Raw genomic sequence first — 13,987 nt, 5'->3', positions numbered from 1 at the left:
CGTGACACTGCTTTACTTGACTTACTGGCCTGGCAGACCAGGAACAACACAAGTTATACAGCTGAAATATTCAAAAGCAGCAATTCAGGTCAAGTGCTCATGCTCCATCCAAGACTGTCTGACCAATGGCCCATTTCCACTATTACTATCAGTTCCAGATCTCTGACCACATCTGATCGGAAGGAAAGCCTGAAGGTGCAGGGCTATAAACAGGAGTGCCCTAATTTAATTTCCAGACACCATCTCTCTTTCACGGTAGACAATGGCCTGACAAATTCAAATAAGAACTGCTCCCTTCTAGGAAAACTCTACGTTTTAGTCTTGATGGCTTTGTTCATGTCATATTCATTCAACACATCCAGGATTTTGACTGATGCTAGTGGGCAACCTATGTTGAAAGGGATTTGATATAATTCATAACACAAAACGAAGGCTGGCACCAGGCTTCTAGAAACCATAGATGATGAATACAGCAACACCACTATCTTCGCACAGGATTGTGGACGAAAATAAATCTGCAAGGAATGCTGGATTCACTAGAAAATATATTGACTAGAAACAGTGGCGGGACGAGCATTTAGCAGCAGTGTCGCTGTGGTTGCAAGGCCAGTGTTTAGTACACACATGGTTTCAAACTCTAGCCAGCCTCTTGGCTGTACACTATAACAGTCCACTCCAGACAATTTTCAGCCCAACAGCATTTCGCTACACTCGCATTAACATCTGCTAACCATGTGTATGTGACCAATAAAATTTGATTTGAGTACTGTAGATGTGTTCTGGGAGGAATACACAGTAATCACAGCAACATAGCAAGTAAGTTAAGTCAAGTCATTATTTTGTATTCTTATTTAAGAAAATTAATCTTGACAGACTAAGTCAAGAAAAACAAATCTAGACTTTTATGGCCAAACATTTCAAGAGTCTATGCAAAGATTTTATTACAATATACTGTGTAATGCTCATGACTCAGCCATAGAAAAACAACAGTATTTGATATAGTAGATAGAAAATTGCCTTTTTTGTCCGTCTGGGAGTTGTATGTAAGCCAATCTTGTTTAGAAGAATCCTTTATTCACCTCTTTAACCTCAGACATTATGTCTCCACCCACCCCATTGGTGTACCGCCTATGTGATGAGGTCAGGCTCCCAGGTGACCATTGACATCATTGCCTCTGTGGTCCTACAGAATAGAAGCTGTGAACCAATTCCACCCCCACTACCACCGTCTCCGCCACGTCTGAGAGATAATGCAGCAGACAGGCTTACTGCTTTCAACTCCAGGCAGATTTCATACAGCAAAATAAAATAAAAAGTAGAAAATATGAAAAACATTTAGAGCAGACTAAACAATCCAAAACCTGCAGCAACCTACAGCAACTCCTAGAACTGATTTAGCTCACTGGTGTCTCATCTACCTAAGCCGTGTCATTCAGTGTTCATGTGTGGTTGAGAGGACAGGAGTAATTCCTCAGGCTCTCAGCCAGATATTTAGCTCCTAGCTATAGCATGAATGAGATATACTTTACAGGTAGAAAATAAGAACATTTCAGCATGAGCTGTACAGGAAGACAATCTTAGTAGGTAGACCTATGTTGCCCTATTTAACTCTATGTAAGGTCCATATTTACTGAGAGATGTCCATAAGACCATTACCCATATGATGGCTACAGTGTTAAAAACAAAACGGCCTAATCTTCTTTCATGTCAACAGCTCATTCACCTCACACAGACATACACAAACACACACAGAGAAAGACAACTCAGAAGGTCACAGCAGCACGAGGGGCAATATGAGCTCTATCCTTTTCACTTCCAGGCTTGTCCCCGAGCCAGGAAACTCAAAACATCTGAACCTCTCCATCAATGCAGAACCTCCCCCAGGTTCTGCCACTAATACGATGGCTACAGGTAACTGCAAAAATAATGGAAACACAAGTAAATGAGGGATACAAAGTATATTGAAAGCAGGTGCTTCCACACCGGTATGGTTCCTGAGGTAAGTAAGCAATTAACATCCCATCATGCTTAGGGTCATGTATAAAAATGCAGGGCAGGCCATCATTTTGGCTACAATGGCTATGCCCCCATAGGATGACAATGCCCCCATCCACAGGGCAATAGTGGTCAGTGAATGATTTGATGAGCATGAAAACAATGTCAACCATATGCCATGGCTGTCTCGGTGACCAGATCCCAACCCATTTGAATGCATGGGAGATTCTGGAGCGGTGCCTGAGACAGCGTTTTCCACCATCATCAACAACAAAAAACGAATTTCTTGTGGAAGAATGGTGTCGAATCCCTCCAATAGACTTCCAGACACTTGTAGAATCTATACCAAGGTGCATTGAAGCTGTTCTGGCTCGTGGTGGCCCAACGCCCTATTAAGACACTATTTTGGTGATTCAGAGGGGTTGGTTAAATGCGGAAGACACATTTCGGTTGAATGCATTCGGTTGTACAACTGACTAGGTATACTTTTCCCTTTCCTTTATTTTGGCAACCTTTATGTCTCTGCCTCAACAGTTGTGATTGACCCACATTCACTAGATATAACAACTAAACATTAAATGTAGGCCCTTCAGCAGCATACAAAGTTAGTATTAATCAATACTCTTCACTTCATGTGTATTTGTAGTCTAGTCTGTGAACTCTCAGATCTCCAGTCCATGGAACTTTCCCGAAAACAGCTTTACTTTGGTTGTGAGATTCTGGCTCATTCTGCCAGAGTTCCTTGTGCTTGGCAGTTACTGTGTGGCAACAATCATCCCCAGCCTTGAGTGTCTCCTCCTGACCCTGCAATCAGTCCTTGGCCAGAGTGTCTGAGCTGTGTCATTTCCCAGCACTTCCACGAGCAGAATGTTTTTATTGGTAAAACACTGTCATAACCGGCCGGGAAGTCCCAGCTCAAGAGCTTGCAAGAGACTGACAGGATTTCAACTTTTGCCTCATTAATACTCTGTATTGCCAATCCATGTAATCAATAAAGCTACTGGTACTGACAGCTACATATTCCTCAAGATTTCTAAAGCTGGTTTGCTCAATTTACAAACAATAAAACTTAGCCGATCCTGACATCTTCTCTGTGATTCCTGTGACAGGTATAAATGTTGTGACTTCTCTTACTTTCTCTTGGAGGCCTTTGGTTACATTGGCAACACACACACCCATAAAATGAGACAGTCTTCTCTGGCTCCTGGGGTAAAGCACACCAAGTTATCTTAAGTTGGCCTAAGCTTTTTCAGGATATTCCCCAGGGGATGTACAGAACCTGTAAGAAGCCCAATTAAAATGTCTGCCATGTGGTGAGAAAACAATACATGATGACTGTATGACTGATCTATGCTCCTAGATGGAAGGAAGAGGATAGACTAAGACTGTAATAACTGGCAAGCAGGGAGCCCTAGGGGCATGTATGACTCCACACTATTCACTCAGAAAACAGCTAGCTCTTCCACAGTGAAAAGACTCCAGTTTTCATATTCACTTCAACAAAAAAAGGTATCAGGTCAGAATTAAACTGAAATAGTGTCCAAACAAATGTTCCAGTGAACGGAGTTGTCTTCATACCATCGTTACTGGGCAGGCAGCCGCAAGTCTTTCAGCCAATCGCATCTTTCATAATACAAAAGAGTGCAGCAATTAAACAGGAAAAACTGTCTAACTATTATACCACTAAAGGTGTGGGTGGAGGAGGCTGTGAGGCTACACTATAAACAGCTTGAGGGTAAATGGCTTTTGGTGTTTGTGTGATTGTATCTATGTGACTATGAGTGTGTTTTCTGTGATTATCTAACCATCTCACCTTTGCCTTCTTGGCCAGTCACCTGCAGGACACTTCTCACTAGCGGCCTAATCCTATCATATCTCCTAACTGGATTAGAGGGGCTTCCTCAGCAGTAGTGAGTCAAAGAGGGGAAAGTGCTCAAGGATTCACCTGGATCCCTACCCCTCAACTGTAGGCTATACTTCAACCTGGTAACCACAAAGTCAAAAGGACATAAATATGATTTCAAAAGAGTTTGATGACCCAAAAGACCAACCTTTTACATATCCTACTTTGAAGTCACACCTTTTATTGAAAAGCAACAGTGATATGTAAGAAAATACACCATGGTATGCCAATGAAATGCATCTATGTTGGTTATCATCTTGGGATGTAATTGCACCATGTATGCTAAGTAGTTCACAGGTTGTCAAGCTGATAGGCCAGCGGGCCAAATATATTTGTTGTAATGTTACTGTACAGCTATTCTCAGAGTAGTAAGCAGTTGGCCAGGCAGTGAGCAGGTTGTGGTACTGTACTGGAAAAGGGCAGACCATGGGTGTCCAGCCAGAGATCAGGCTCTGGTTTCTCACACGTCTCCCACTCAGGGTCGACTGACGGCAGCTCGGATATCTGCACACACACTTTGATCTGCTCAGTTTCAGAAACATATACCATACCTCCAGCAAAGCCCCAGGGCATGTCCTCAGCAGGGTTTCCGTTATTTTATTTTTTGTAAAGCCGATAAATAAAAACTTCCACCGACCAATTGTCCCATTGCGAAAATGTTTTTTTTGCCTATTCATTGATGGAAATACGTACATTTAAACCAGTCATACTTATCGGTCTATGGGTTAATTTGTATAATTTAGTGGAATTAAATTGCTGTGTGTGTATATATATTCATTATGCATCTTATTTATCACACATACACAGCATAAAGATACAGCGCCTTTGAGCGGAAAATCTGAGAGACAGCGTTTTTATGAACCCAACCATTGCACAACAATTCTAAAACTGCAATCGTGTGTTAAAAATAGTTTTGATGGCCACGATTAAAAAGAGATACTACTTTTAGGCCTATTTCTCAACCGGTAGAATAACTAAAGCACACTTCCAATTCACCATTCAAATGCAAAGGCAGGCTTCATCAGTAACCTATATCTCTCATGTACTTTGACATCAGTGTTTTCCTGCTAATTGTATTATTAAACTAACGTTTGCATGTAGACTATGGCCTTGTGAGCATTACGGTACTTATAATGTGAAGATCTAATAGTTTATCAACATTTTAAGCTAAATGTTCTGATCGGTTGCATCAGACTCATTGCTTTTAAACTTTTTTTTATTTTTTATGTAGCCTATGCCTAATGGTTGTATGCATTTAGGTTCTATCGTCCCACAACTGTCCCAGAGTCTGCCTGGAATAGGCTATTTCTTTCTCGACAAGCTGACCAATAGAATAGGTCAACTTTTCTACTGTGGGAGAATAGTATATTGATGTAGGCTAGTGATTGTTGCTCATTACTCATGTTGTTGACTGAGGAAAAGTAAATGTGGACAGTTACGCTAAGATCTTCGAAGTCCGCATCGGAATTCGGTAAAACGGGCGCACATCCTCGGCTTGCATGTTCTGTTAAAATGAATTCCCATAATCTAAAATGTGATTTCTGTTATTCTGAGCACCATGGGTGGATGCCCTAATCATTTATGCACCCAATGCATATGGGTCTGGTAAATTTCTCAAATGTCTGGTCAATTAAAATGCTGCTGGTCGAATGTCCGGGTGCCACGATTTCATAATGGACACCCTTGTCCTCAGGTTAACCCCATGTGGATGCTGTACTCAACACCAGCATCACACAAATGACCCTGAATGATGCAACAGGGTGATGACTTAACAAAACAGGTCTAGGGGACCCTATATACAAACTAGCCCAATGTCAGGTCTGAAGCTGAACCTTTTCATATCAGTCTGTCTGTAGGTCTACAACACCCAGTTCAAAACACAGCAACATTGTTAAGCTCAAGGTATGCAATGGGACCAAAATATCCACTGTTCCAATAACCTACAAACATAAATAGCACCAGTGACCAAATCTACATCTGGTCTGACACAGGAGTTGCTCACCAGAAAGAACTCGCCAAATGACATTCAAATACAAGTAGGACTGTTTTTCCCATGAAATCCCCTAGGAGGAGGTCAATGACAATTCCACCAAAACTAGGAATATTTGAACAGTCTATCACATCCTTTCAGTTCACGATAAGTGTTATTAACTGTCAGATGAGCAATGAACCAATCTGGGTGTGTGGAAATAATTAACAGCACACTACTAATTACATTTAATTAAGTCATTTAGCAGAGTGACTTAAAGTAGTGAGTCCATATATTTTCATACTGGTCCCCTGTGGGAATCAAACCCATAACCCTAGCATTGCAAGAGCCATGATCTACCAACGGAGCTACACGGGACCACTACTCACTCACAACCCTCATTCTGTCATTTAACAAATGCAGTCACAGTCACAAGCACAGACTCTCTCTCGCTTACACAACAAACATATGTTAACACACACACCATAAGGTTGGAGAGGTTACATCGTGTAGGCATCTGCATAGCTGAAACTTTTTCCAGCCATACAGAGGCAGATCAGGTCATGAATAGAAACAGGAATGTATGCCTTTGTTTGATTCAGAGATTTAGCAGGAAACAGATGCAATTAAAGGTTATTGCAATAGAGATTTCACAGAAGAATGAGTGTATTCAAGAGCCCGCCATGTTCAGTCAAACGGAGAGAGCCCCAAAAGTGAATCAACAAGCAGTAGCAGCCAAAAATATGTCTATATAACAGATAAAAAGCTGTGCTGTTAAACGGAGGACAAATAGGTTGTGGAAAAAGTAGTCAATTTGTATTTCTTTACGGGGACAAAGCAGGGGCAAACATCACATTCTAAAGGAACTGAAATAATCAGACAGCATGCATACATGAGAGAAATCTATAACAGCAACCATTGAGTTGCTCCAATTAACAGGGCACAGTCCATGGCGATAGACAGGTGCAGCTGAGAGCCAGTCACCTGCAAAAGTAAGTACTTGAGTCACTGTATGCTTCTGCTTAACCTGGTCTTGACACACACACCATGGGAACAGTGGTGGGGGTGGGGCATTCCAAGTGCTTCAGGGAGCTGCCAAACAGACGAGCACATCCTGTCGCAACGCAAATCTAGGATAAATCCCTCATTAAACTCTCTAGGATAACACTCAAGGGAGGATGTTACCACCATAGAATTAGTAATTAGAATACTACAATGGACATCTCTATGGTTACCACCTTTACCAGGGCTTAGGACCTCAATGAAAACAAACTCCCTCGTAAAACCAAGGGAGAATCAGTGAGGGAACTTCATTTAGGATACATTGATGAATCATATGCCAACAGTCTAAATGAATGGCAACATTGTAAGGATTGAAAACAATCTATATCCTTTTTCCAATCAATTCATGTCATATATTTGAAGCTCTGTCCACCCTTCCAGTTGTTCCAGTTCAGATATTGGCCAGTCTAGATTATGAAGCATACAGTTGGTGAGGGTCAGGAGTAGGCTACAGGGCTAAAGTTCCATTCCTTGAATTCCAATCACTAACCTGTAACACATTACACCCCCCACTCCATCAACAACACAGTCACCTCCCTTCATTCCTTCTCCCACCCCATTCACTGGGTCAAAGTCTCCCAAGTATCCAGATTGACAGTTGAAGGAGTTCCTAAGTAAATTGTGATGATAAACTGAGAAGGCCTTGGTGTGGATGGAAGTGGACACAGAGAGAATGTAGAGGAAGTTGCAGTTGTACTGTAGAAGAATAAACATTCAACTTTATGAGAGATCAGATGCCATAACATTGCTGCCTCACAAAAATGTGTTGCCGACAAAGTAGAGGAAATGCTTTGACCCTTCCAAATAATGGCAGGGTTGTTTTTCTCTGGTCCAGACACTAAAGAAACAGTTCTTTTCAACTCAAGCCAAACCATCAGCGTATGATAGCAGATCCAAACTTACTTCATTAGCCAAGCAGAAAGCCTAGATTGTGGTGAAGTAACTAACTCCTATCTAGCAGAAATTACAACGAAACATGCCATGAAATGTGGTACATTTACATGAACACAAAGCCATCACCATCTACTTACTACGCAGATAATTTTTTTTTTTTTTAATAAACTGTTTAGTACACCAAAACAGTTGACAATCATCTTGCTAAACTTAATGTCTACACTGAGTATATCATATATTTGGAACACCTTCCTAATATTGAATTGTCCCCACCTTTTGACTCTACAAGGTGCCGAAAATGTTCCACAGGGATGCTGGTCCATGTTGACTCCAATGCTTCCCACAGTTGTGTCAAGTTGGCTGGATGTCCTTTGGGTGGTGGACCATTCTTGATACACACGGGACACTGTTGAGTGTGAAAACCCCCAAAAGTGTTGCAGTTCTTGACACAAACCAGCACCTATGTTACAGTCCTTGGTTTTTCCATTTTATACTTGCAGGTTGGAAGTGCACTGATTTGTGTCACCTCGTTAGTCAGTCTATAGTACACCTGTGCTGGTTGGTCATCTCGTCAGAGGGAAGGTGTTTCACCTGTGCTGGCCCAGGTGCAATTTAAGAGTGGCTGGCCCAGTGCTACAGTTGTCTTGAGAGACCGAGGGTTAAAACCTTTAGTTGGCTTTCCCTATTCTTATTTCTAGACAAACAATCCTTTATCTCATTTAGTTTTTCTTCCTGTCTTTAAGTTTGGTGTGGGGTTTTCTTTTGTTTTGCTCTTCTTGGGCAAATTTAGTGGGCGTGCATGGTAGGTGTCTTTTAGGTTCCAGATGTTGTTGCTAGTTAACTTTCAGTGGACACCCCCATGAGTATCTTTCAGAACCCCTTTTAAAACCCCACCTGTTTGGTTTTGGTTGTTGGTCAGTGACTTAGTTAATTCCCTCTTCTGTTTGAGTGACATTTTTGGTTTTCTTCCTGGGGAACGTAACACCTACCATACCCTGTTCAAAGGCACAAATCTTTTGTCTTGCCCCTTCACTCTCTGAATGGCACACATACATAAACTGTCTCAATTGTCTTAAAAATCCTTCTTTAACTTGTCTCCCCTTCATCTACATTTGATTGAAGTGGATTTAACAAGTGACATCAAGGGATCATAGCTTTCACCTGGATTCACCTGGTCAGTCTGTCATGGAATGAGCAGGTGTTCTTAATGTGTTGTATACTCAGTATATGTTGTGACTTGTGAAATGTGGCAAACTACAAGGGCATACAACACATTGTGCTTGTATGTATTTTCCCATGTCTCCTCTTCTAGTTAGACTAGATGTCATATACTGTATCTGCCAGAGAACTGCCTTACTTTGATCTACCAGCCAGTTTATGTGCCTAGCTAAGCTCCAGTGTATTAGTATAGTAGGGGCTGGTCTGTGTCCCGGCTCCCAAACCAGTCAGACTGACAGTTGCTCCGGAAGCCCAGGCATGCCAGTGGAAGAGCTCTGAAAAAGCACTGCCTCGTGTCTAATGATTCAAACCAGCAACAGCGCAGATGTGAACTAATCCACAAAGAACGCCAAAGCGCTCCCTGAACCAGAGAGGGGGATGAGGGGAGCGGAGCGTGAAAACGAGAGTATGTGGGGAGCTGACACAGGGAAAATGAGGAAGAAATAAGACGAAGGCCAGGGAATAGGGTAGATACAGCTACCCATCCAGCTGGCAGAAACCCAGCTGTCATTCTTGTGCCTGCTCCATTCAGGGCCACACCTACCTCAACAATCCTGGTTGGCGCATAGCTCCAGCACTAGACTGCTTCAGCACAAGATACAAACAAGATCTGCAGCATGAAAAGGCCTATTTAAAAACACTATTTAAAATGGAAAGACATTTTAAAAAGATTCTCAGAGTCAGGCAGACTTTCTGTCATAACATAGGGGCAGGAAAAGGAGTAGGTATTCTATTCACACTGAGGAGGTAATACGATGATATCACAGCAAAATTCTCTAAATAGTAATGAGACAATGTACACTTGTTCCCACTGAAAGCACAAATAGGGAAATCTTTACTGATTTTGCCATATGTGCGTACACACACCTACGGATGTCAGGATGGCATCGTTTATATCATAACAAAGAGCTGACTATGGGCTTGCTCATGCTGTATGATCTATTGTACTCTAGTCACATTATAAGAAAATAAAGGCAGTTGCATTGCCATGGCAACTCTCGGTCTACACAGCCATGTCAGAACTTGTCCATGATCTCAGCAGGAGGCCCAGAACAGACAGCTACGAGGCCAATTTGTGTCTCTGAGGTGGGGCTTGGAACCCACCTCACCTTGTTTAGCCTCCATCCCCACTGACTGATAGAACTTCAACCTAAAGAGTAATCTTCTCACCCACAGCAATAAACCCCTATTTCTATTGAATATAGAACAAGGGCAGTGCATGAATGTACAGTATGGTTTTCTCTTTCTCACTCAAAGCAAGAGATATTGTTTTTAGACATTTATAATAGGAAGAAACGTTGTTATTAGCGTTGAATTATTCCCTTTCATCCAATAAAATGTATCAGATGTCCCTTCCATGAGATATTTCCATAATGCCATGATTCTAAACCCCTGGTAACTGAGGGGTGGGGGGGGTCAGAAAGAGAAAGGACAGCATATTTACCCGGAAAGGTGTGTGGGTTGGGTGACCCTCTCTTGAGGCACTTGGAACACAGAACATGAACAGTGTAGTAGAGCCCGGGCCACTCCTGCAGAAGGACATTCAGCTCCTCAACCAGTGGGATTATCGCTTGCCAAGCAGTCCAGATATTTGGCAGGGAGGCATGGCTGGCTATGGACAGTGACTCGGCCTGCAGCCTGCCCCGAGCCGGCTGGTAACTGACCACCACAGGCACTTTACCGCGATAGGCAAAGATCTGGTGCCTACCGTCTGACCGCTGAACCACATGGCTGTTGATCTGCACACTGTAGCGTGCAAACAGTCCAGGAGGGAAGAGAAAGGGGAAGCTGTATTCAATCTGCAGCTGCTCCACAGAGAAGAACTGACTAGCAGCCACTGAGCTGCCGTTCACCCAGGCCTCGGCATGGGGCTCCTCATTGCTGACATAGCTGGGGAACTTGTACCAGACGGTGGCCCCGTTCAGAGGCTTGCTGCGGGGCTTGTTGATGCAGTAGCAGACCCCCATCTTCTCTAGCAGCTCCATGATGAGGTGGAGGTCCTGCTGGGTTTGGATGAGAGGTCTCAGGAGCAGCCGGATGACGTTAGAAGGCAGGAGGCCGTGGCTGAGGAAGCCCTCCACTTGGTGCTGTAGATGGGTAGCCCTGAGGTTCTCTCCCTTCTCCCCATCTATAACTACACTGGCCCTCCTCTTGTCCCCCTTCTCACTGTCCGATAGTAGTCTCTCCAGCAGCGTGGACTCATCCCTCTGGAAGAAGACGTTGAGGATGGCAATGAAGCGTGGCAGGTTGTGGAAGACATACTCCTTTAGTGTCAGACTGTCCTCGAAGTAGAGTAGCTTCCCACTCTCGTGTAGGTAGGACAGGGCACTCTGCAGGCGGTCCTCCGTGAGCCCAGCCTGGAGGCCCAAACGGGCCGAGTCCCACCACGAGAGCCACAGATCCTGGGGCTTAAAGTGCAGCTCCTCCAGCATCTGCCAGGACTTGGGCAGCACGCGGTGGAGGTTGGGGAAGATGTCGCGATGGTCAGCCACTGACATGAGCTTCTCCCTCAGCCTCTGGATATTTATCTGGCTCTCCGTGCAGCTGACACACAGGACAGGGGACAGGATCTGTAGCCTGTGGTTCAGCATGTACTGCAGCTGGGCTTTCTTCCGRCTCAGGTTRTTGTCMGTGACGCCGTAGAAGAGGATGTGAGGGCTGGAGGTGCGGARGTTGTAGCCCTGRTCCAGGGCCTGGTCCACCTGGTGGGCYAGGSTCCGCAGGCAATGGSTGTCCCACTTCTCCTGCAGGGKAATCTGTCTGTGYATATCKAGGCTCTTCRCCTCCACCTCCATGTCTCCACACAGGTCTGTYTGRGTGCCCACCATGCAGACCACAGCGTGGGGCACTTTGGCARTGAGGAGYTGGAGGAAGTASCCCACGTGGGRGTAAAAGRTCTTGGGTGAGTARGTTTTCAGATTCACAACAAGGATGTACAGAGCACCAGGTGAGAGAAAAAAAGGTTTGATGAGGTCATAGTTTGGCTTCCCTGACAGGTCATACACTAYAAATGTAAGACTGCGATCGGCGTCCGCTACCCAGTTAGTCACATCAACCCCTTTGTTTCCCTGAGCAGAGTTGGCATCCTGCTGCTCACTCACAACACTCTGCCTGAGCTGTGTTTTCCCAGCATTTTTCATTCCCATCAGGACCAGTTTTAACCTGGGTTTCACAGCCAGCTGGGAATGTGCGAGTTCCTTTTGATAAGCACCGATGTAGGGGATCCCTTTCATACAGACCTCATAGGGAGGCTGGATGAGGGGGTTATCCTTCACCTTCCAAATGTTTACCTTCGAGAGTTTTCCAAAGTTATCTGGAAGTATGGCTATTTGGTTACCCTGTAAAACAAGCTCCTCCAATCTATTTAGCTCCACAATGGAGTCGGGCAGATAAGTAATGTTATTATTGTCTAACCAGAGGTTTGCCAGCCTATGCAGCTGGCCTATCTCCTCTGGAACAAAAGACAGTTTATTTCTGCTCAGGTAAAGCTCTTCTAGTCCTGTGATGTTTAGGATAACCTGGGGAAACTCCTCAAGCTCATTAGAGGATAGATTGACCATTTTAAGTCTCTGCAGGTTGCCAAAGGAATGAGGCAGAGCTGTGAGGTTGTTACTGTCCAGCATCAGGCTCTCTAGGTTGTGCAGGTGACAGAACGTGTCTGGTAACGTGGAGATGTGAATGCTGCTGAGCCACAGGTTCTTGATGGACTGCAGCTTAATGATGTCATCTGGTAGACACGCAAACGTATTTCCAGAGCAGTCGAGCTCCTCCATGTCACTGAGGGCAAGAATCTCTGGGGGAAACTGGTTCAGCTTGTTGTGATCAGCATCCAGAGAACGGAGCCTCTTGAGCTGTGAGAAGGACCTCGGGAAATCACATATGTCATTGAAGCTTATGTCCAGCTCCTCTAAACAATGCAGTGCCCCAATCTGTGATGGCAGGTACTGGATGTTGTTGTGACTGATGCAGAGCTTTTTCAGCCCCTTCAGCAGGCCTATGTCCTCAGAGAAGTGGCCCAAGCAGTTGTGGCTCATGTCCAGCTCCACAAGAGGACCCAGTTCAAACACCACAAAAGGAACTGTGACAAATTTATTCCTGCGGAGGACAAGGCTACGCAGGTTTGTGAGGGTTGCCCCCAATCCTTCTGGTAGCTCGTGCAACGAGTTATTGCCCAGATTGAGTACCTCTATATCGTTTATATTTTCAGGTAGAATGATTTTCTCCCTGTTTTGGGAGCAGAGGGTGAGTTGTCGCAGGTTGCTTCGCAGCTTCCTAGAGCGGAGTGCAGCATCTCTCCACAATTTAGCCGTTTTGAGATTGTTCTCCTTGTCCCCCATGGTTTTGCAGACCGACACCTCCTCCTTGTTTTCATTGGGAGGAATCATCAATTATCCTGGCAATATGGTGGTCTAGGTGCCCTTGTGTCATCGATTAGTGTTCTTATCATGAACAATCCAAACAGAGAAAACGACAGTAATTCCATTTCGAGCAAGAACAAGAAAACATCATGCTTTTCAATCGAATCAATACTGGACTTGGCCAGCAGTGCTTCACGCATCTTTATCTACGGCCGCGGACCGCACAATGAACAGGGAAACTTACCGAAATTTCAAATCCATTTTAGAACACAGGCGGTTGGGCTGGCCTAGCCAGCACATTCTCTAGTATCGTGGCATCCAATCGCGTCCTATTATCAAAAAACAAAGCATGAAATCAAACAGCGGCCAACGTCTCATCCTTGTGCCTCGCTCGCTCATCTCTCTGCCTGTGATCTCTCGTAAACTAGTCCTTACTGCTCAAGAGGGAGTGGAACAGCAGCAACGCCTAGATTAACACTGCGTCAGATTTTTCCCCTACTTGGTTTAGTTCTCGATTGACTGCCCATGATGACAATGTATTGTTATTGCTAGGCAAGAACATTTATAAGATTAAATAAAGGAATATGT

At 44.2% G+C, this 13,987-nt stretch overlaps 1 protein-coding gene across 1 annotated transcript in view; it reads right to left on the bottom strand.

Moving 5' to 3' along the window:
- LOC111982153 (malignant fibrous histiocytoma-amplified sequence 1 homolog) overlaps positions 1-13,827 on the bottom strand; it is a 35,358-nt gene extending 21,531 nt beyond the window's left edge. The window contains exon 1 of the mRNA XM_024013758.2: positions 10,486-13,827. Coding sequence (XP_023869526.1) covers positions 10,486-13,426 — 2,941 coding nt within the window. The 5' untranslated portion in view covers positions 13,427-13,827. The remainder of the gene's footprint in view (positions 1-10,485) is intronic.
- Between the last annotated feature and the right edge of the window lie 160 nt (positions 13,828-13,987).

The sequence above is a fragment of the Salvelinus sp. IW2-2015 genome, linkage group LG20, assembly GCF_002910315.2.
Source record: "Salvelinus sp. IW2-2015 linkage group LG20, ASM291031v2, whole genome shotgun sequence".
In the NCBI taxonomy this organism is placed as follows: domain Eukaryota; kingdom Metazoa; phylum Chordata; class Actinopteri; order Salmoniformes; family Salmonidae; genus Salvelinus; species Salvelinus sp. IW2-2015.
Note: the sequence above shows the minus strand (reverse complement) of the source record. Positions and strands in the feature narration are given on the sequence as shown.